Source organism: Cajanus cajan, chromosome 9 (assembly GCF_000230855.2).
Source record: "Cajanus cajan strain Asha chromosome 9, NIPB_CcT2T_4, whole genome shotgun sequence".
In the NCBI taxonomy this organism is placed as follows: domain Eukaryota; kingdom Viridiplantae; phylum Streptophyta; class Magnoliopsida; order Fabales; family Fabaceae; genus Cajanus; species Cajanus cajan.
In genome coordinates, this window is record NC_138525.1 from 48,639,188 (window position 1) to 48,663,953 (window position 24,766).

At 32.7% G+C, this 24,766-nt stretch overlaps 2 protein-coding genes across 3 annotated transcripts; both read right to left on the minus strand.

Annotated features, from left to right (window-relative positions):
• Window positions 1–1,434: 1,434 nt before the first annotated feature.
• On the minus strand, window positions 1,435–5,207 carry LOC109806628 (cytokinin riboside 5'-monophosphate phosphoribohydrolase LOG8). Of its 2 annotated transcripts, none has more exons than XM_020369093.3 (7): window positions 5,016–5,207; window positions 4,421–4,518; window positions 4,240–4,270; window positions 3,460–3,559; window positions 3,205–3,275; window positions 2,980–3,123; window positions 1,435–1,714 (listed from the first exon to the last, which is right to left on the minus strand). In XM_020369093.3, the coding sequence occupies exons 1-7, from the start codon at window positions 5,127–5,129 to the stop codon at window positions 1,622–1,624; spliced, it is 651 nt and encodes a 216-aa protein (XP_020224682.1). In that variant the 5' UTR covers window positions 5,130–5,207; the 3' UTR covers window positions 1,435–1,621. The 2 variants fall into 2 exon arrangements, with proteins under 2 accessions (XP_020224682.1, XP_029128848.1); XM_029273015.2 differs by having other exon boundaries at window positions 1,601–1,714; window positions 2,968–3,123.
• A 6,412-nt stretch (window positions 5,208–11,619) lies between these two features.
• On the minus strand, window positions 11,620–12,546 carry LOC145952127 (uncharacterized). The gene is made up of 2 exons (XM_083064358.1): window positions 12,376–12,546; window positions 11,620–12,315 (listed from the first exon to the last, which is right to left on the minus strand). The coding sequence occupies exons 1-2, from the start codon at window positions 12,544–12,546 to the stop codon at window positions 11,620–11,622; spliced, it is 867 nt and encodes a 288-aa protein (XP_082920484.1).
• Window positions 12,547–24,766: the final 12,220 nt, after the last annotated feature.

Consider the following 24,766-nt stretch of genomic DNA (forward strand, 5'->3'; position numbering starts at 1 on the left):
ATGATTTATTTATTACAAAAATTAAACATGCAAAGAAGAAAACTCTTGCATAGAATAAGTCTTTTACTATATATATATATATATATATATATATATATATATATATATATATATATATATATATATATATATATATAATAATTTCTTGTTTTGAAATTGTAATTATGGATAACTTTATAATGAAAACTTTTGGGAAACATTTCACATTTCACGTCTAAATTATGATCAGGAAAACATAAATGGAAAGAGGGCCACTTTAGGAAGTAATAGCTTTCTCCACTGGATTTTGTGTTTTACCCAAATCAATTGGTCCACCATGACAAGGACAAGGACGCCTGTAATACTGTGCAGTGAAAAAATCCATGATGAAAGCAAACTCAACGGTTGAGAGGCAGCATGGAATCACTATAGTGACTGACCAATCGCTTGAAAAAAGAGGACAAAGGAACCAAGTAAACGACTAATCAGAGGTGAAGAACCACTATAACAAGGGTCATACTATTAATAGTTCCTTAATAGTCTATCCCACATAGTTGGCACCATAAATATAGCACTTGCACCAGAGAGTGCAACATTTGTCAACGTGACTGACGATTACCAAATTAGTTTCAGCAAAAGAATAGTGATATTTTTAGAATTTAATTGGAATACACTTGCGGTGTAAAAAAGAATTGCACAGGTATCTCGTCATAAATTGTCACATGATTGAGAATTATTGACTTTAGTTAAGATATTATTTTCCATAAACTCCCTATGAATATTTTTACATTCAACTGACTAAAATACAAAACTCAACAATTTTAATACACAACAGAATTTGTACTATTACTTTAAAAGTCAAATTTAGGATTATTTTGAATTGTTGACGGTATAAAATTATTTACACCATCAAATTAAACACTCACTGTTGGATAAGTTTAGTAATACAGTAGACAGAGACACCATTTATATTTTAGCAATCTAAACTTGTACTTTGAGCATCTTTGTTATGAAGATATTAATTAAACCAAAACTATACAATAATTGTCCTAGCAGCATCCATTTAGAATGTAAATAGATAGACATTTGAAGACTTATCTGTTCCAAAAGAGAAGAAAATGAAATTCAAGTAGGTTCCATTTTTTTTAAGAGAGAGAGAGAGAGAGAGAGAGAGAGAGAGAGAGAAACTATAATGGTTGCCACATTATGGAGATTAACCAATCTACTTCCTTCCATGGTTACCATAGAGGATGTCAATTATAAAGTAAAGTCTTCAGGTTCACAAAAGTCTAGGTTGTCCATGATTCACCTATTTTGTCTAATTTTGCCACTGCATAGTGGAGCCACCTGCTACCCCGTGATGCACAACAAAGATTTTGCCATGGAAATGTTTGTGGTCTCTTTTCAATTTCGATGCACTTTTACCCTTTTAAACAATGTTAAGAAACAACCAAATATGACTCACAGTGACTCAATTGACCAAAATGATGCAAAACAACAAAGCACGTACACCATAACTTCATTAAATCAATTCACAGTAACAAATAGCATATGGCCCATCCACTAGGACTCTTGTATACATTTCAAGTGATCAAGAATTGCTTCAAAAACTTTTTGGAGAAACCTTCAACCAAACAAAGTTTCATTCTGCATCTTCCTGTCCTGCATAATTACCCAATTGCCTTGTCTGCCAGCTCTCGTGTGGGGCTACATGATCATGGGAAGGAGAATAGTGCTGCAAAAAGGTGAATTTAGCATCAGCGTTATAATTAACACAGTAACAGTACTCTAAAGTCTAAACACTTCTTTCATACAAAAGAGGCCAAAAAAAAAACAAGAAACAACACAGCACTTCAAAATCATTATTTATTATAAGCACTTCTTAAGAGTAAGAAATTTGAATATCTCATAAGGATACTTATACTATTCATGTTTACAAGTAACATAAAAACAGATAAATCCTATTTGACAATTATCACACAACAAAGGGCCTTGAAAGAGATGAATATAGGATAAAATATGAGCTCCAATCAATTCTCATCAGCCAAGTCAGAAATTATGGAAATACAAATGATCTATTTTAAGAATCTGTTAGAATACAATCAAAATTGTACATCGTTTAAACAAGGAGATGAATATGGACTTATATATACACAATTGTCTCTATTAGAAAGAAGTCTTTTGGCTGATGACTAAAAACAAAACCATGAAACTTAGACCTAAAGTGAACAATATCTAACCAATGTGGAGACATGTGTGAAAACCCCCCGATGCACAATAAGTATATCAAAATTGATGGCCGACCAGGAGACTAGCTTAGCAAGTATGATGGGTTGACAGGTGGATTTAGGTATAAGGTATATTTTATTAAAAGTCTTCCTAATGGTGGGTCTCTATATGGAAGAGTCTTAGTAATATGGAAGGTTAGAATGCATGTTCTGCCATCATGAGTTAATGATGGAACAGTGGTGTAAGTACTTCGAGCATGACTGAACTCTATAGATCATCATTCGATATACTGGCAGACTAATTTCCACTGTAAAAGGGAAGTAAACCATGGTACTTTGTTTGAGGAGCGGATTGTCGAGATATAATCTAAGTCTCACGTCTTTCAAACAAAAGGATAAACATGAATTTATATACACACAATTATCTCCATTGAAAAAAGATTTTTTAAATGATGACCAAAAGCAAAATTATAAGAGCTTAGATCCAAAGTGGACAATATCTAACCAATATGGAGATATGTGTGCATAAGAACTCCCCCAATGCACAATAGTATCTAATGCCAACTCTTTAACTGATTAGTTGAGAGCAACCTTAGCAGAAACCCTATAACGATGTACCAGCAAACATAAATGTTCAATTGTACTTTTCCTTATGAGTCTAGTAAATCAATCTATCATTCATCAGTTTATAAATTGAAAGAACTTTTGCATGTAGACATTTTCAGATGTTTCTTTCACGTGTTAAAGTAAAAATGGCTACTCATAGTTAGACCTCCATCTTCATCATAAGTTCTTTGGCTGATGAAGCTGCAACAAGTATATTCCGAGCACCACGCTTAATGAAGCCTTCTTTAACACCATTGTCAAACAATGCAAGCAAACAGTTATAGTAACCATCAACATTGAGTAGACCAACCTGCGCAGGATGATACTGAGTTAACACGTGATTACAAGTATACTAATGATTTTATCCTACTCAGTAACAACATCAGGTTACCGGTTTTTTATGAATTCCAAGTTGCGCCCAAGTTATCATCTCCAACAGCTCTTCCATAGTTCCATATCCTCCTAATTATACGGAAAGGAGAGAGGGTATAAGAAAGAAACAGTAGCTATTATACATGCAACAGTACACCAAAATAGTAAATTTTAGTATACAAGAGACCATCTTTTGTAACATTAACATGTGATAAGACATACATACAATCATCAATTATTTTTAAAACCATTTGGAAGCTATTCTGTTAACTACCAGGGAGAGCGATAAACGCATCAGCTTCTTGAGCCATTGCAGCTTTACGCTCATGCATATCTGAAACAATTCTTACTTCACCAACTGGTTCACCAGATATCTGTCAAAATAGCCCAAATACAAATTAACAGATCATATTTTCCACATTGGAAGCACTATAAAATATAAATTATTTCCAATGACAAAGGGACTACTATCATAAAGGAACCAACAAATTCTCTCCCAACTCAATCATTATACTGAGAGTTTGTTTGGATAAATTTCTCTAGAAGTACTTCTAAAAAAATAAGAAAAATTGAAATAAATTTTTCTATATTTTAAAACTAGCTTATGCATAAGATAAAAATAAGATTTTAAAGAAGTTAATAGGATAAATCTTCTACAAATTAGTTTGTGCATAAAATAATTTTAACTTATGAAAAATTCATTTTTATTGCTATTTTTCTCTCCTAAAGTTCTTTTAAAGAGGTTTACTCAAACATGTCCTAACTAATTAAATGAAGTGCTACTATCCAAAACTTAGCAAACAATAACAACCCCACCCCCACCCTCCAAAAAAAATTAACTTCTTCTAATTAATTTGACTCCAATCAAGATTAATTCTTCAAAAGATTGTATTTTGACCGTCAAATCATTACATAAATCCCAAAATAAACTAATATGAAACAAGAACTAGTTCATGGACAAAGATCAATTTGATTGTACACAGAAAGAAAAAAAAACAAATATATTGACACAGATCATTAAAGGTAACAGTTAAACAGGTAGTAGCACGAATACCTCATGAGGCATGAGAGCTTTTGGAATAACCCTGTATATGTAGAGAGGAGGAAAAATACAGGAAAAGACAAATAAAGGGAGAGACAAAATGATTAAACCAATAGCAACAAGCTTACACAGTAAATAAATAAAGCATCCATGATAAACACTACAATACAAAACATTGCTGTTATAGGCATACCCAAGAACATGGCAGCCTCCATCATACATTCTCTGGGATATTAAGCCCATCAGCCCAACACTTCCCCCACCATACACCAAGTCAATGTTCCTCTTAACCTGTAATTCACTCCACAGAAAAAAACACAAAAAAAAACAGATAAAGACAAAATTGAAGCTCAATTATTCTCTGAAAACAAAAACCAAATTTTGAACACCACAAATGGTCATTATCTGATAAACCAAAAAGTCAAACACACTTTATAAGAGACAAAACTTTTGATGGTGCAGTATTGAGGTTTCGCCTTTATAATTAATATTTACATAACTACACTATCAACCAATTCTAATAGAAGAAAATACTAAAAACATCTTAAAAAAAAAAAAAAAAAAAAAAAAAAAAAAAAAAAACACTGTATCCAAGTTTTATCCGCAGAACAACAATCCAGAGCAATAAATGTACCTGCAGAAAGTTGTTAGTTAAGATAGAATAAAAAGGGAAAAGAAACATTCTCTGACAACTACGTACCCAAATGAGCATTATGAGAAAAGACAAGTTTTTTACAATAGATAGAGGAAGAGAAGCAGAATGTGAGAAGGGTGCATAAAAAGCTGACCAGTTCATTGGCCAATTCAACGGTGGCATCACTGAAAACTTGGCGGTTGCCGGAGTTGCTGCCGCAAAAGACACAGAGCCTCTTGAACTTGCTTTTGGGGAAGCCTTGTTCCATTTCCTTGGTTTTGGTTTGATGATTGATGACAATGAATTGCTATTCCGAATGATGATTTCGCTTTAGCGGAAAGCCAAGACCATTGGAACAACCAAGAAAAATTATTTATATAATAAAGAGAGATACATACATAATACATTAATTAAATACTTATAAAATAAAACTTTATTAGTATTTCAGATGATACTTTTTAAAATTTTAATTAATATTTTTAAAATTAACATTAAATTGATCAAAATACTTTTAAAAAATGTAAAGACTTAAGTTCAACCATCGCGACTATCTTTATAATCTTTTTTATCTTTATAAAAAAAATATTTTTAAAAGATTAAAGTTTAATTATTTAACCTAGTTAAACCAATATTAATCAAATAATAATAAATACTAAATAACATTTAAATAAAATTAAATAAATTTTATAATAGTAAAAATTCAAATAAAATTTTAATGTTTAAAGTAAACATAAAAGGCTAAATAAAATATTTAAGTTTAAATAAAATATTATAATGTGTAGTAACAATACAAATTTTGGTCTAGGATAAAAGATAAAAAGTCAAATTAATGTACAATAAAATTGAAAAATATCGAGATATATAAAATTAATGTTAATAATTAAATTATTGTTTATAAAATAATTTAAAATAATTTATTCCAACTTATAATATTTATCAAACATATTTTTATTTATTATAAAACATTTCAACATTTGTTTTACATCAATTCTACATCAAACATATTTTTATTTATTATAAAGCATTTCAACATTTGTTTTAGATCAATTCAACACCGATTCTAAAATTTATCAAATTTTTTAAGTTAACGAATCAGTCACTAAGTTAGTTTTTAATTAAATTAGTAAAATTGATGAATCTAATCCAATTTCGACAACTATGACTTTAATGATTATATACAATATAAAATAATCAACTAATCAAAAATATTATTGGTATTACTTTTAAAATAAGAAGTCAAGAAATTGTTAATTTGTAATTGGTTTACTACATGACTTTTTTAAAAAAAAATTATTAGTAATAAAAAATTATAACACGGAAATGAAAATCCAATTTTAATTCTCATATATAAATCATAATATTGATATTTATACTAATACTTTAATAAGATAACATGTCTTTTAGGTCTACACATTATGTTGATTATTTTATTTTTTATTTTTTAAAACATTTTTTCTCTTTCACACTTTTTCATCTTACTTGTTTTGTTTTCCTACTTATTCATAAATTTATTTTTCATAATTCTCACTTTCTAATAATTATTCAAAATCATCCTCTAATTATAAATCACTCTCATATTTAACTTTAATTTATTTTATTTTATTTATTAAAAATATACACTTCGTTCCATTTTACGTTAATTTATAAATAACTAGTTTATATTTTGTTAATAAATGTTTATTATTTTTATTTTTTATTCTGTAAGAATTATAAAAAATAAATTAAAACTTAAAAGCACGTGCATATTAAATTTATTAATTTTAATAATTAATTTAAAAATTATTATTATTGGTAAGTAGTTTAAGATTACACATTAAAAAAAAGTGATCAAAATAGATACAAATCCATGCAACTTAAACTCGTTATTTTGGTAAATTAAAATACTACCACATTTTTCGTGTGATTGTTCAATGATGTGATGGATATGAATTGATGGTTGTTACTCTTTCTAGAAAACATGATATTCGTTTCATTACTTAAATAAAATTGAAATGCTTGTGACGAAAATTTGAATTAAAATTAATTTTAAATTTACTTTTATAAGTTGAAACATATAAAGAAAATAATTTATCAATCGATAAAATGATTGTTTTATAGAATAAAATAAAATAAAAAATTAGTTCATAGTAATGACTTTTTGAACAGTCAATTAATTAAAAAAAATAGTATCATTTTAAAAGTAATTATTATAAAAATTAATTTAGAATTAAATAGCAGTACAAATTTAAATAATATGTTTTCATTGAATGACGTGAAATATTTGATACACGAAATTTTTTGCTTTTTAAAAAATCTGACACAATATTTTACTTTTTAAAAATATTTTATGTAAGAAATGTTAATTTTTCATATTTATTTTGTTATTTAAAAATAATATTCATAAAAATATTTTTTCGAAAATGATTTTTGTATATGATTCTTATGAAACTATTTCAAGGGGAGGAGGTGAGAAATTAATTTTCTTAAAGAGTTCAAAAATATAATCTTTTCACACATACAATCATCAAACAAGAAAAACCCAAATTTTCCTCCAAAACTCCGAAACCATATTTTCACCAAATTAGCCATCAATCTCAGCCAAAATCATTCAACATCAAACCATCCATGAGTTGCTAAACTCATTTTTGTACAACCATCAAGAAAACTAGCTTCCCTTACCTCGGTGCGAAAGTTCGAGCTCCGGGAGGAAGAAACGGAGAAGAAGATTGAAGGAGAGCTTGAACGAACACTGAAGGAGAAGAAAGAACTTCGAACACCCAGCTAGCAAAACCCAATTCACTCTGCACTACCACCTTGTGTCAGCCAAGAAGAAAGGTCCAAAGCAAAAGAGTGAGGAAAGAGAAATTAGAGTTAGAGTGTGAGGGTGAAGTGAGAAAAGAAAAGGAAGGGCCTCACATCATGTATTAAATTCACAAAATATTCTTTTTTTTTTATCTTTATCTTCATTAAATATATATATATATATATATATATAATGATATAATTGCGAAAATATGATATAAGAAAATATATAATTATAATTATATAAATCGAGCGTTACAAGAGTCCTTCTCTCTAAGTTTCTTTAAGAATGAACTTTTGAAGTTCTCTTCTCAAAGAAACCTTATATACTATTCTCCCTAGAGTCAACTAAAATCTAAAATCTACTCATTACGTTATAGAAATCAACAAAAAAAATGCTACATTATAATTAAGAAGAATAAAAATATATTAATTTATTTCATTAAAATTAAAAAAAAATGTTAACAAATATTGTCAAGAAAAGGAAGGGCCTCACAACCTCCCCAACAACCGGAGTTTTCGTCCCCGAAAACAGACTTACTTGGAAATAGAAAGGGATACCGCTCCCTGCACTACTGCTCCACCTCCCAAGTAGCCTCACTAGTAGCTGCATCCCACAACACTTTCACCAGAGCAATGGACTTGCCCCTCAACTCCTTCAGCTTATGATCAACCATAGCTACTGGCAACTTCTCAAACGTCAAATTCTCCTTCACCTGCACATCATCCAGCTCCACCACATGACTCGGGTTATGGACATACTTCCTCAGCTGGGATACATGAAATACATTGTGTAGGTTTGAAAGAGACGGTGGCAAGGCCAATCGATAAGCAACCGGACCCACACGTTGTATTATCTGATAGGGACCAACAAACCTCGGTGTCAACTTTCTTGTCTTCAGCGCTCTACCCACACCAGAAGTCAGAGTCACCTTCAGAAACACATGCTCCCCTTCAGCAAACTCCAAAGGCTTACGCCTTTTATCAGCATATGATTTCTGCCTACTTTGAGCAATCTTCATCCTCTCCTGAATCATCTTCACCTTTTCAGTAGTCTGTAGGATCAGCTCTGGTCTCACAACCACTGACTCACCATCTTGAGCACAGAGGAGTCCTACATCTTCTGCCATACAAGGCTTCAAACGGCGCCACCCCAATACTAGCATGAAAGCTATTATTGTAAGTAAACTCCACCAACGGTAGGACCTCCTCCCAGCTACCCAAGTGGTCTAACACACAAGCCCTCAGCAAGTCTTCCAAGGACTGGATTGTCCTCTCTGACTGACCATCCGTCTGCGGATGATAAGCAGAACTCAGCTTCAGCTTCGTGCCTAAGGCTTGATGTAGACTCTGCCAAAATCTAGAAGTGAACCTCAGATCTCTGTCTGAAATAATACTAGAAGGCACCCCGTGCAACTGTACTATTCCCTCACATACAACTGTGTCAGCTTCTCCAAGGACCACTTGATGTTGACAGGCAAGAAATGTGCACACTTGGTCAACCGATCAACAATCACCCAGATAGCATCATTATTCCTAGCCGACCTAGGCAACCCGACGATGAAGTCCATAGTGATACTATCCCACTTCCATTCCGGAATCACCATTTGCTGCATCAAACCACTCGGCTTCTGATGCTCCACCTTTGCCTTCTGACAGGTCAGACAGGCCGCCACATATTCAGCTATCTCCCTCTTCATATCAGACTACTAGAAAGTCTTCTTGAGGTCTTGGTACATCTTAGTCATACCAGGATGTATGCTAAGTCTGCTCTTGTGGCCTTCATCCAACACAACTCTCTTCAGTTCAACATCCTGAAGTAGGCAAATTCTGCCCTTGAACCTCAAGATTCCATCTTCGCCCAGCTCAAAACCAACAGCCTTCTCGGTTCCCAGCAAACCAAGAAGCTTCACCAGCTCAACATCTTGCAACTGCTTAAGTCCAACCTGCCTCAAGAACTCACTAGTTATGGTGATCATCCCACAACTAATTTGATCCTGAGCCAACTCCACACAGAGATTTAAATCTCTGAACTTCTCCACCAGCTCCAACTCTCTCACCATCATACTAGACATGTGGATGGATTTCCTACTTAGCACATCCGCCACAACATTGGCCTTACCAGGATGATACATCAACTGGAAATCATAATCCTTCTGAAATTCCATCCACCACCTCTGCCTCATGTTCAAGTCCTTCTGATCAAACAGGTACTTCAGACTCTTGTGATCACTAAAGACGTTGAACCGAGCACCATACAAATAATGTCTCCATATCTTCAAGGCAAACACCACAGCTGCTAACTCCAAGTCACGAGTGGGATAATTCCTCTCATGGTTCTTCAATTACCTTGAAGCATATGCCACCACTTTCCTGTTTTGCATCAGCACACACCCTAGACCCTGGTGAGAAGCATCACAATACACATCAAAGGGTTCACCAGAATTTGGCAACACCAGCACAGGAGAAGTAGTCAACCTCCTCTTCAGCTCATCAAAACTCCGCTCACAAGCATCAGACCACATGAACGGCTGCTCCTTCCTTGTCAACTGGGTTAAAGGCACCACTATCTTGGAGAATCCCTCAATGAACCTCCTATAGTAACCTGCCAAACCCACAAAGCTCCGAATATCAGTGACAGTTCTGGGACACTCCCACTGCAACACCAACTCCACCTTGGTCGGATCAACAGCAATCCCCTCAGCTGAGATCACATGTCCCAAGAACTTCACTTCATCCAACCAAAACTCACATTTTGAAAGCTTAGCATACAACTGCTTCGCCTTCAAAATCTCCAGCACTATCCTCAAGTGTTCTCCATGCTCCTCCCGGGTCCTTGAATAAATCAAGATGTCATCAATAAACACCACCACAAATTTATCCAAGAACGGCCTGAAGGTCCTGTTCATGTAATCCATGAACACTGCAGGGGCATTGGTTACACCAAACGGCATCACAACATATTCATAGTGACCATACCTAGTCCTGAAAGCAGTCTTTGGTATGTCACCCTCCTTCACCTTGATCTGGTGATATCCTGACCTCAAGTCAATCTTGGAAAATACAGATGCTCCCTTCAGTTGATCCATTAAGTCATCTATCCAGGGAAGTGGATATTTGTTCTTAATGGTCAACTTGTTCAACTGCCGGTAATCCACACAAAGTTGACTACCTCCATCCTTCTTCTTCACCAACAACACGGGAGCACCCCACGGCGATACACTCGGTCGCACCAACTACTTTTCCAACAGGTCTTCCAACTGACCTTTCAGCTCAACCAATTCAGCAGGAGCCATCCTATAGGGAGCTACCGGCACTGGCCCCGGACTTGGAACCAAGTCAATGCTAAACTCCATCTCCCTAACAGGAGGCAATCCAGGCACCTCATCAGGGAACACCTCAGCAAAATCTCTCACCACATCAATATCAGCTATAACTTTCTCAGTCTCCACACTCATGGCAGCAAGTAGAAGACAGCACTCTGCTCCATCTCTCAACAATGATTCAGCTTGGCCAGCTGAAATCAACAGCTCCTCCTCCATCTGAGGAAAAATCAACCTCTTATTGGCACAATCTATAAGGATGTGATTGGCAAACAACCAATCCATCCCTAAGATTATGTCAATATCCACCAAAGGTAAACAGATCAAGTTCACCTTGTACCTCTTCTCATTCACAACAATCGGACAACCAACACACAACTCAAAAGCAACTACCGAAGCAGAAGCGGGCGTTGACACTAGTAGTCTCAACCCCAAATCACACACAGGCACACCCAGCATAGCAACACAAGCATAAGATATAAAGGAATGTGAAGCACCAGAGTCGAAAAGAATCATCACATCCTTACCAGCAGCTCTTCCCTTCCCCTTCACCAGATCTGAGGAAGTAGAATCTTCAGCCCCAGTCAAAGCGAATACTCTACCAGCCGTAGTGGGTTTGTCACCCCTCTGAGCATCACCTCTCTAGGCACCACCTCACTGAGCATCACTTCTCTCGGGTCTGTTTCTAGCAGGACAGTTGGTCGACTCGTGACCCATCTGATGGCACTTGAAGCACCAGCTCTCCGTGAGCAGACAATCCCTGACAAAATGAGGCCCAACACACCTGTAACATCTGAGAGTGGCACCTCCACCCTGTCTCCCTCCCCTAGCAGCATCAACAGGTTGCCTAATGACAGGACCCCCTGGCTGTGGTTGGGGCCTATCATATGGCTTCCTCTGATTTCCTCCTCTCTTAGACTCAGCTGGTCCCTCAGCAGTCTTCACCACACGGTTGCCACCTTCCAACCACTCAACAACCTTCGCCTTCTCAACTAAGGCCGGAAACTCAGTGATGGTCATAGGCACCACCACCCTCTTCAGCTCCTGTTTCAACCCCTCAGCAAATTTCCTGCATTTCCAGGCCTCATATATAGTTTGCGAATAAAAATGAGCCAGGTGCTCGAATCTCATCGCATACTCAGATATTGTCATCCCTCCCTGGTGCAACCGCATAAACTCAGCCTCCTTAGCGTGTCTCACGCTCTCCGGGAAGTACTTCTCCAAGAACACCCTCCTGAAGCACTCCCAGTCAACAATCACTCCTCTAGTAGTCAGCATGTTATGGGTACCCCTCCACCAATGCTCAGCCTCCCCAACCAGCATGTACACAGCATATGTCAGCCTCCTCTCCTGAAAACATCCCAACACTGTAAAGATTTTCTCCAGCTCACAAATCTAGTGGTCAGCTACCTTTGGATCTGCATCTCCCTTGAACTGTGGAGGATGGCATTTCCGAAACTCAGCCAGATCCCGGCTCTCCTGTGACCCCACGGGCCTTGCTGCACCAGTTGCAGCTCTATCAGCCTCCATCCTAGAAAAATAAGCATTTTGTTGGTGCATAGCCATAGCCATCATCTCCATGGCACGAACTATTTGCTTGTTGGTTCTAGTCATTGTCTACAAAAGTAATTAATAGCATCTTCAACACACAATAATTAAACCATATGACAATCAACAGCACAACAAAACAACACAGCAATCAACACAGCAAAACAACACAGCAAGACAGCACAACACAGAGCTCAGCACAGCAAAAGCCTAAAGGAACCACCCCCAAAGAGTGTCCACTAGGCTTGAACGGCTCTGATACCACTAAAGTGTAACGATCCGACTGGTCACTACACACACAGCATAGCACACCAGAACACCACACAGAAAGGAATAAGTGTATACATATAGTGTCTAGAATATATATATATATATATATATATATATATATACAAGATCCAAGTCTGAATAGAGTTAAAGTGTACAAAATACATCCATCACTACTATACCAAGTAGCTAAAACAACAAAACACCCAAGAGGATCAGCTCTATCTACCAGCTGCAGACTTATCACCAGCCACCAACCTATCCCTGCTCTGCTCCCATACAACGTATGATCATCGCAATCCAAACACATGGAAACAACAAAGGGTAAGCTAGTGAAAAGAAATCACATACATATATAACAATATGAATGGTAAACAACTACAGCTATCAGCACATCAACTAGCTTATACTACACCACAGCATTCTATCACAACATTCAGCAATATTAGCACCGCAAAGCGGCAATATCAGCACTGCATAGCAACAATAACAGCACCACATAGTGGCAATAACAGCACCGCATAGCGGTAATAACAGCACCGCATAGCGGCAATAACAGCACCGTATAGCAGCAATAACAACACCGCAAAGTGGAAATAACAGTATACAACTCAGCATTAAACAACACAACAAGATCAACATACAACATAGCCAAAACACAGCTCACAGCACAGCTTAAACATCCTAATTCATCAATACATCTCACAGCACAACATATTCATCAATTACAACTCAGCTCAGCATATAACAACATTTATCAGCAAGTTTCAGCATAATTCAACAACTATTAGCATAAAATTCAACTTCATCATACGCGCCCGGCGCACTCATTGTCGTGCCCAGCGTGGCACAACCAGAGAGCACCAGGGGCCCGAGCGCCCAGTGCAAGAGTGCCCGCGCCTGGTGTGACCCAGCCAGACAACTCAAGGCTCTCACGCGCCTGGCGCAATCCAAATTGCACCCAGCGCATGCCCAGGCAGAGACTCTAAGGAGTCTCACGTGCCCGACGTGCCCAAACTTGCGCCTAGCACAGGGAAGGCAGAGACCTCTCAAGGTCTCGCGCCCAGCGCAATTCAAATTGCTCCCAGTGCCCCCATGGCAGAGACTCCTAAGGAGTCCCCACGCCCATCGCGACGATGATCGCGCCCGGCGTAGCACCAGAGTTCACAAAACATGTCACAACTGATATCGCACCCGGCGCGGTCCAAGTCACGCCCGACGTGGACCATCCAGAGGCTCACATTCTCAAGCTCGCCCGGCGCACACACCTTTGCGCCCGGCGGGCTTGCCTAAATGGAGCCCCCTGGTGGTCACGCGCTCGGCGTGAAGAATGGCGCCTGGCGGGATACCCAGTAGCAACTCACCAAGTTCGAAAATCTTGCCCAAAACCTGCAAACTTCACATTTCCCGCACATGCAAATCAGCCAAAAGCTCACATTTTCATCCAAGAGTTCAAAAATATAATCTTTTCACACATGCAATCATCAAACAAGAAAAACCCAAATTTTCCTCCAAAATCGCGAAACCATATTTTCACCAAATTAGCCATCAATCTCAGCCAAAATCATTCAACATCAAACCATCCATGAGTTGCTAAACTCATTTCCATATAGCCATCAAGAAAACTAGCTTCCCTTACCTCGGTGCGAAAGTCCGAGCTTCGGGAGGAAGAAACGAAGAAGAAGATTGAAGGAGAGCTTGAACGAACACTAAAGGAGAAGAAAGAACTTCGAACACCCAACTAGCAAAACCCAATTCACTCCGCACTACCACCTTGTGTCAGCCAAGAAGAAAGGTCCAAAGCAAAAGAGTGAGTAAAGAGAAATTAGAGTTAGAGTGTGAGGGTGAAGTGGGAAAAGAAAAGGAAGGGCCTCACATCATGTATTAAATTCACAAAATATTCTTTTTTTTAATATTTATCTTCATTAAAAAAAATAAAATATATATATATATATATATATATTTAATGATATAATTGCGAAAATATGATATAAGAAAATATATAATTATAATTATATAAATCGAGCGTTACAAGAGTCCTTCTCTCTAAGTTTCTTTAAGAATGAACTTTTGAAGTTCTCTTCTCAAAGAAACCTTATATACTATTCTCCCTAGAGTCAACTAAACTCTAAAATCTATTCATTACGTTATAGAAATCAACAAAAAAATGCTACATTATAATTAAGAAGAATAAAAATATATTAATTTATTTCATTAAAATAAAAAAAATAAAAAAAAATGTTAACAAATATTGTCAAAATGTAAAAATAAAATAGATTTTAACAATATTATTAAAATTAAAAAGGTCAATAAATAATGGAATAAAAAAAGAGAGAAATAGAAATATGAAAAAGAGAGAGAGAAGAGATAGGAAGATGGAGAGAGGAAGAGATGAGGAGTGAGAGTGACAAAGAAAAAGAGCAAGAAAGAAAGAGAGAACGAGAAATAGAAAGAGAGAGAGAGGGCAAGAAGAAGAAAAGACAAAAGAGAGAGTGAAAGTGAAAGAAAAATAAGATGAAAAAGATATATTTTTTATTTTAAAAATAGATAACTTTTTTATGCATAAAAATAAAGTTTCTTTAATCCAGAAAAGTTAAATTCTCACTATCATAAGAATATTTTTTGTAAAAAAATAAAATAAAAATGGATTTCAAAAAATTATATTTTTAATTTTTTTAAAGAAAAATAACTATCAAACCTAAAAAAATTAAGAGTCCTTTTGATTTGATTGTTTTCTGTTTCTATTTTCAAAGAAATTAAAAAAAAACGCATAAAAAATGTATTTAATTTTAATTTTAAAAAATGTTTTCAAAGAAAACATTTTTAAAAGAAGCCAAAATTTGAAAACAGAAAAATTTTGTTTTCAGTGTTTTCGGAAATGTAAACATGAAAAGGCGGTGTTTTTTTTTTATTCTTTGTCATCTCTTCGACGCCTGCATCCTACGTATTTTAGATGCAATTATTATTGCATATAAATAGGATGATGAATTTTATATTATTAAAGATGTATATTATAAACTATTTTAATTCGTATATATTAAATGTTTATTATATTTAACTAAAATTTATAACAAATTATGTATATAAAATAATATATTTGTTATATAAATGATATTTCAATTTTTGTATAAATAGATATTTTTAAATGTGTAAATCATATTTTAAATTTATGATAAATAATTTATATTATGAAATAAATTTATTTTAATTATTGAATTTATTTGAAAATATTAAAATTTAACTAAAAACAAATATAATAAATAAAAATAGAATTAGATAAAAAAAATAAAAAGAACCTTTAAAAATTCTCAAATTAAAGCATAAAATCTAAAATTACTTTCATTAAAGATAAATTCTTAAAAATACTATAATGCAATATAATTTTTCTTATTTAGTATATAGTGGTGGATTTATTATTCAAATTTTGATTATAAAATTTATATAAAAAATATTTTTATGAACTTTTTTGAAAATAGTTAAACCAAACACATTTTCTAAATTTTAAAGTTAGAAAATAAAAATTATTTTCTAAAATGAAAATAAAAAATATCTTCAAATATTAAATATAATCTAAGATTTCTTCTTTAAGATTCACAACAATATAAAAATATTTTGCTATTAATAATTTTTAAAGACTTTTATTAAATACAATATAAATACATGTAATATTTTGACTTAATTAGTTATACATAAAAGGAATATTTCACTTTATAGTTGTTTTAGTCTCCACCTAGACCATCCTATCCCTTAATTGCTAAAAAAAAACTAAAAAATTAATAGCACCTCACTCTAATCAAATATCTTCTTTTTATTTTTTAAAATATAGAGAAACATAAAATATTTTTTTTCACCAATCTATAATCTATAATGTATAAAAAAGGATAAAGAAAATATTATTTTTTGATTTTCACATTTTTAAGAACATATTTACTCCTTAATAATTAATTATAAATTTTCTTTATCTATGGATAACTTTGTTTGTCATTTTTACACTCTAATTTAAACAAAATCACCATTAATATCTGTATTAAATTAAATCCATCTTTATTTTTTACATTTTTATTTTTATTCAAATAAAATACACATCGACCCCACTGGTATAATATATAAGGTAAATTATATTTAATTAAATTTCGTTCGAAACTTTCTTTTTGTTCCACGCAAATCTCTTCATAACATATCCTTTTCATTAAATCATATATTTCCTGATCTCTTGTGTAATTGCAATTGTATAAATTGAGACCATTATTGAGATTTGAGCATGTAGATAATTTGTGTGAAATTATTTTAGTTTAATTTGGGTTAAATATACGGATGAAATTATTTTAGTTTAATTTGGGTTTAATATACGGATAAAAAGTTTAATAAATCGTGATAATTTTATTTGATTCGAATAAGATTATCTCTAATAAAAAAATCATATAATCAATAAAATAAACATATAAATTAAGAGAAGTGAAAATAATTTCATAAAGAAAAATATTAGATATAATATGTCTTTATTTATTAAATATGAATCATTGTTTTATGCAATAGTATTTTTCATAAGTTTTTTTTGATAAGAATGTTTCTAAATACTTTTACTTGATGATGAGAGATTTAAAAAATATATATATTTTTAATTTTTAATTTTTATTTACCACAATTACTTACAAATTAAATTTTAATATTTAAAAATAAATTATCAACTATTAAAAAAATTGTGTCACATTATAAATTTATTATAAATATAAAATATAATTTATATAAATTTTCACTATAATTTATATATTTAAATATAACTTCAATTTATATATAATTTATTATAGATTTTAATTATATAATAAATATTTAACCTATTAAATTTACATATTAAATATTAATTTTAATTATATTATACTAGTTTTATAAAAGTCTAATCTATAAACATATTAAGTGATATAATAGCATTAACGTATTAATTAAGTGATATAACAGCGTTCATATGTATGAATTGATTAATATATCGTCATTATGCTTTGTTTAGCCAATAAATTATCATACCATACGCAACCAACTTTAAATAAAGCGGATTGTAGTTTTAGTCGTCTTGAAGAAGATTTTGGATTTCCCTGAAATGATAAAAGACATGGTGATATGATCACATCAATGAATTTTTTTTGGATCCAATAATGATGCTTGTTCAATAATTTAATCAAAAGTCTAGTTGATGGATTTAAGTGATAATTTATTAAAACAACTTTAATAATAACCTCAATGTACACAATGTTGATTTTGTTATATACAAGTCTTTGCGTAAAATTTTAATTTTAATTTAACTATAATATTAAAATAAATAAAATATTATATCTAAATTTTATTGAATAAATAAGTAATATATCTCTAAATTTCTTATTCATCATCACTATATACGTGACACAATTAATTAAGTTTATTTGATTGTTCTTACTAATTGACTAAGGTTTAGAACCAAATTTTGTTTCTCTTTGTACTTGAGAATTGTGGACAGAGAATTCATAATCTTACTAGAAATCTTTAAAAGGGTTAGCGGTGAACTCTAGCCATGGAGTTATCTCTTGTCCTAATTTAAACTTTTATAATAAAAAAAATATTAGTCTCTAAAAATAATAAAAATTCAAACAAGTCTTTGAACTTGTTTAAAGTTTCATTAAGTCCCTAAAGTTAATTACTTTTTATTTTCTTTCATTTTGGTTTCCTAACACATATTATTATTAAGCTTAAATAAGTTTCTAATTTATGTAAAATGAAAACTTTCGATTTTGATCCATATAAAAGATTTTCTATCTTGATTTCATCCATCTGAAACTGAATTTTTTTTTAGTCCCTTATATTATATGATCCTTGTTACTCCTTCTCCATCTCATAATAAGTGTTCTTCTAAGTTATTTTACATAGAAAAATAAAAATTAATAAATAGATAAAAAAAAGAATAATGAATTCATAAAACTAACCTCATGGTTTATCTTCTCTATTAGAAATGATGCAACACAAAACTACTCTAAAGAATATTATGGAGGGAATAAATGGAAAAGAATAATTAATACTATATTAAAAAACTAGTATGATATTTATTTTGAAATTTATTTTTTGTTAAAACACAACATTTGTTATAGGACGAAGAGTGTAACTACTTTGATGTTTATTATACATTAAGTAACTATATCCTGTAACGTAGTTAGTAGACTGGAATGGGGTGTTCCCAGATTGGAACAGGTCGTTCCAAACTACTAAAACAAGGGTGATTTAGTAGCCCAGAACGGGTCGTTCCCAGACTGAAATGGGCCGTTCCAAACTACTAAATAGGCCTACGAATCTTGAACTGGAACGGGTCATTCCAAAATGGTCATCGTTATTTAAATTCAACTCCAGAACGGGCCGTTCTGGTTTCAGAACGGGCCGTTCTGCATGTGAATTTTACGCATGATGAAGGAGCCCAGAACAGGTCGTTCCGGATTCGAAACGGACCGTTCTGGCTGTTTCAGATTTCTATAAATAGGACTTGTGGGCAGTTGAGGAGAAATGGAGGTTTTAGAGAGAAGTTCTAGAGAGAAGGGCTTTGGACTAGAAAGCTTACTTTTGGAGGATTGAAGTTCAAGAGTCAAGCTTTGGAGGATATTTCTTCTTCTTCTTCTTAGATTCTTGGCTTTTCGAGCCAATCTTCAGGTAAGGGAAGCTAGATTGTAGATTTTTTTGGTGATGCTTTTGTGATGAAGATGAGATGTAAATGAGATGCATGTTGTAGTTAAGTTATCTATTGTTGTAAATTTGTTAAGATGTCTATTGTTGTAAAGTTGTTAAGATGCATATTGTTGTAAAGTTGTTAAGTTGCTTATGGTTGTAAAGTTGTTAAGATGCCTATTGTTGTAAAGTCGTTGAGATGCCTATTGCTGTAAAGTTGTTAAGATGCCTATTACTGTAAAGTTGTTAAGATGCCTATTGTTGTAAAGTTGCATAAGTTGCTTATTGTTGTAAAGTTGTTAAGATGCCTATTGTTGTAAAGTTGTTAAGATGCTTATTGCTGTAAAGTTGTTAAGTTTCTTATTGTTGTAAAGTTGTTAAGATGCCTATTGTTGTAAAGTTGTTAAGATGTCTATTGCTGTAAAGTTGTTAAGATGCCTATTTCTATAAAGTTGTTAAGTTTCTTATTGTTGTAAAGTTGTTAAGATGCCTATTACTGTAAAGCTGTGATGATGAGTTGTTGATCACTAGGACTAGGGGAGATGTTTTCGAAGTTGCTCATCCCATTGTGTGGATTGAGATAGTTGTGGTACTCTGAGAGCCCAATTTGTCTAAAAACCCTCCTTGGGAAGTTGTCCCTTGGAGTGGTCTTTGTGTTGTTCTCCTCTAGGACTTAGTTGATCACGTGTGTGGGTAAGGTCGAGGCACACGTGTATAAAGCGACCACGGTATAGGGGTAAGGTCGAACTATACCGATTATAAAGCGACCACGGTATAGGGGCAAGGTCGAGCTATACCGATTATAAAGCGACCACGGTATAGGGGCAAGGTCAAGCTATACCGATTATAAAGCGACCACGGTATAGGGGCAAGGTCGATCTATACCGATTATAAAGCGACCACGGTATAGAGGCAAGGTTGAGCTATACCGATTACAAGTGGCCAATTTGAGTAAAGTACGAAGTCGAGAACTTAGTTCCTAACCAAGTACTATACTTCCTTGTTTAAGTGGCAAAGTCTGAGAAACCATTATCGTGTTGTGGATTGATATCCAAATTTGTTGTGTTGTCGGTTCAGTAGGACCTAGCCACTTAGACTACTTACCATGTTGTAGGAGATCTTCGAGTCAAAATGCGTGACGATGCATAAGTTGTTAATGAGTTGATTTGTTGTTGATATGAGTAGTACATACGTTGTTGTGTTGTTAAGCTGTAATTGTGTTGTATGTGGACCTTGTTGAGGATGATGATAGTGTTGTTATGTTGTAAGTTGCTTATTTGTATACAAGTTGATGATGATGCTAGCGTCGCTAGATTACCTGTGTTGTAAGTTACTTTTAATACATGTGTTGGTTGTTGTTATGATGAATATGGTGACTATTCCAATGGTTTGTATAGTAGCTACGTTGAAGTGTTGATATGTGGAATCAAGTTGAAATGATGTTTAGATGTATAGTTGTTATGTTGCATATTAAATTATTATGAGTTGTTTATTGTCTCTAGCTTACCCTTGCATGTCTCCATGTAGTTTAGACTGCGATGATCATACTGTTAGAAAAGAATGACTCAATCCAAGAGGGGGGTGAATTGGATTCTATGACACTTTAAAAATTTTCAGAGTTCTTAGGATCTTTATTTCAATTCAAACTTTTCTAATATGAATTTTCAAAGAAGTTCCTTAAAGACTTGTTAATGAAAAATGAGTCCTATATGCTTTCTTGATTAATCTTTAAAAAACTTCAAAGTTAAGAGCAATCAATATGCAACACTTTGATTCAGTTTAAAGAAATGTTGTGCATACAAACATGTTAATCAAGAATAATCTCTTTAACACACAACCAATATATCACTCAAAGTAAAAGATAAGGATAAGAGAAGATTGCACAAGTCTTTTATCCTGGTTCAGCCACTCCACAGTGACCTACATTCAGTCCTCAATCATAACATAATCAAGATTTGTTCCACTATCTTAATGAATAAGTTTTACAAGCATACCACACACGCATACATTCCTACATTCAAGATAATCACTTTCTTGACCCCAAGAAAGCACCTCTTGTAGAAACTCACTACAAGAATTCCTTACCACTTGAGACACCTACTCAAGATTTACAATTATTCACAAAGAATTAAAGGAACGAATTCACCTGGAAGCTGAACAAATCAGATAGTGAATTCAGAAACAAATCTTAATCTTTCTCTTTCAAGAATGTGATGATGATGATGATGATCTTTTCTCAAAGCATTTCAAAAACGTTTTACTTCTTGGTTTCACAAAGAAAACACTCGAAGAAGGTCTCAAAGACTTCACAATAATGTTTTTCTCTTTTTGATTCTCTGTTCTATCTTGTTCTATATTCTTTCTGAAGTTTCAAAATGTGAAAACTATTTATAACATTTTTCAGAACCAGATAATCGATTATTTTAAAGGATAATCGATTATTTTATTCTTCATGATTTTTGGAAATCAACCAAGAACGGATTAATCAATTATTTTACAGGATAATCGATTATTCTAGAGAGTGATTCCTGGGATAATAGATTATTTCACAAATAATCGATTATTACAGCAAGACATCCTTTTCACCTGTTGCTGGAATAATCAATTATATTTAATGATAATCGATTATTTTGAGTCAGTTTTCAAAAACTCTGTTTTATGTCTCGAAATAACTTTTCAAGTTTCTAACTCATCATCATACTCACTCTTAGTTAGATTAGATAAAGATTAACACATGCACAAAGCACACACATGCAAAATAAGCTCAACAAAACAATACAACTTATGAGCTACTCCTATTACACATCATAATAGCCATATTTTCTTCTTGACTTTGTTTTTGACTTGTTGATGTCCTTGGTCAGCTTTGATTCTCAGAATCCATACTTTGTTATCATCAAAACCTTCATTCTCCAAGTTTGAGTTGATTCACCACTCCATGAATCTCAACACATACGTGATATGGGAGTAGGGCAGGGATAGGCTAGGAGATGGCTGCTAAAGGCCACAGGAGGTGCTTGAAGATGGATATTTTTTTGTAGGCTACCTTATAGTTGCATATTTTCTTGTATATAACTAGTTGTTGTTTGTTTCTTGATTAACAACTTGTGTTGTAAATATTTATTAAACTATTTTAGTATATATTCGAGCAGCGTGTAGTGTTGTTCCGTAGTGTGATGGCCACGGCAGGTCGTTACATATCCCAAATGACATTCACAGTTGTATTTGATACTATGTTAGTATTTAACGCCTCTAAAAAATATTGATCCTTAAAGTTAATGTTATTATTATTTGCTTTAAAATGATGCTTAGGGACAAAAAATAGTATCTTTAGGTTAGATGAACGAAGATCAAAGAAAAATATTTTGAATAAAAATAATGATTCCAAATTTTAGAGGAGTAAAAATATTCTTTTTTTTTTTACAGGAATTAAAATTAGAACTTGCTAATTTTATTGGACTAAAAATAAATTTAAATTTTATTATTATTGCGTAAATTCTTAAACTAATTAGAAATCAAAATGAAAAAAAGAGTTAATTTAGACCTATTATAAAGGAGATATTGGAGTATATAACCGCTTTTGGTATCCACTTTTTAGTGGACCATTATACCCATTGGATGTAAAAAAAACTTCTTATATTCTCTTTGAATAACTATTCATAAGTTGCAACCTTCTAATATTTATCTTTGTATAACTATTAGAAATACAAAATGTTTCGATCCCTCTAATTTAATAACTTAAATGAAATCCTAAAAAAATTAAAAAACTTACTATAAGGAGTATCATTTTAGTGATCAAATTGACTATTTATTTAATTTTATTTTAAATAACTATCATTATATATTTTATTTAAGTAAACCTCCATTTCATTCCATAAATTTGTAAGGCATGTACAATGTCATAATACAGTCTCTTTAGAAAAATAACAAATAATAAGTATTTGAAATTAAAATTTGTTAGTCATATATGTCTTTGACATTAACTTCATGAGAGATTGTATATAAAAAATTGTATATTTTTAGAAATTAAAATGAAATTTAATAATAATTTAAATATATTTTTAGTCTCTCAAATTTAGAATAAGTTTATCTTTGTTACTTTAAATTTAAAACTATTATTTTTAGTCCCTATAATTTTCAAAAATATTGTCTTAGTCTGAGGTCACCAATAATATATCTGAAAGTAATATATTGAAATAGTTATGCACCATCAACGAAGTTTAATATGTTATTTTCACTAATGGGGATACCAGTTGGTAGATTTTATGTGATAGTATTTTACAGATTTTCTAACAAAATTTGAGTATAAGGATTAAAATAAGATTTTCTTGAAATTATATAGACTAAAAAAATCAATTTTAAACTTAAGGGATTTAAAACAAATTTACTTTAAATTTGAGAGACTAAACATATATTTAAACCTTTAATAATTTATTTAAATATTATCTTAAACTTGAGGGACTAATACTGTAACGACCCGTCATGAATACTACACTTTGTGGATTCACCAACTAGTAGTGGACTACTAACATACTCAATATTTTATAGTCGAAATACCTAAATATGCACATTATAACATGTATATAAATATAAGTGTAATTAAAAATAACTTTATAAATATATACAATATATATGTATAGTTATTTAGTAAAACATAATATAAAACCTAAGTTGCAAGTGAAACCATGTTTACATACAGACCAACAAAAAGAGTAATCCTCAATTACATCACCAACATGGCCTAACAACATGTCCCAAAAAGCCTACTCCAACTAACCTTGCCCTACTTGTAACATTGTGCTAAGAGGTTACTTTTCTCTAGTTGGGTTATATGTGTGTATGTTTCCCTTTTTGGTTGAATTAAGAATCTTGGTGACTAAAATCCTTGCTTCTTATTCTTTTAATTTTGAGAGGGCCTTAGTTTTGGAGGTTCAAAGCTCGAACATTTTTCCTCCTCCTCTTCTTCTTCTTCTTCCTCTTCTTCTTCTTCTTCTTCCTCTTCTTCAATTTTTGTTGCTCATGATCGAGGTAAGGGGAGCTAAGACTTAATCTTGATGGATGACTGTGTAGATTTTTATGTTTCGTGTGTGGTATGAATGTTCATTGATACATAATTGTTTGAATGTTAAACTGATTTGCAAGGAGATTTGGTGTTCTTGGTTTGGAGATTTTCAAGACATTTAGGGTTTTGGGGGGAAAAACTTGATTTTGTACCCAAACTCTTGTTATGAGTTCTTTTTTTTTTGCTGAAAATTGATGTATTCTGGTTGCTTATATGAATTTTTGTTGTTTAGATTTGAGTTTGGAG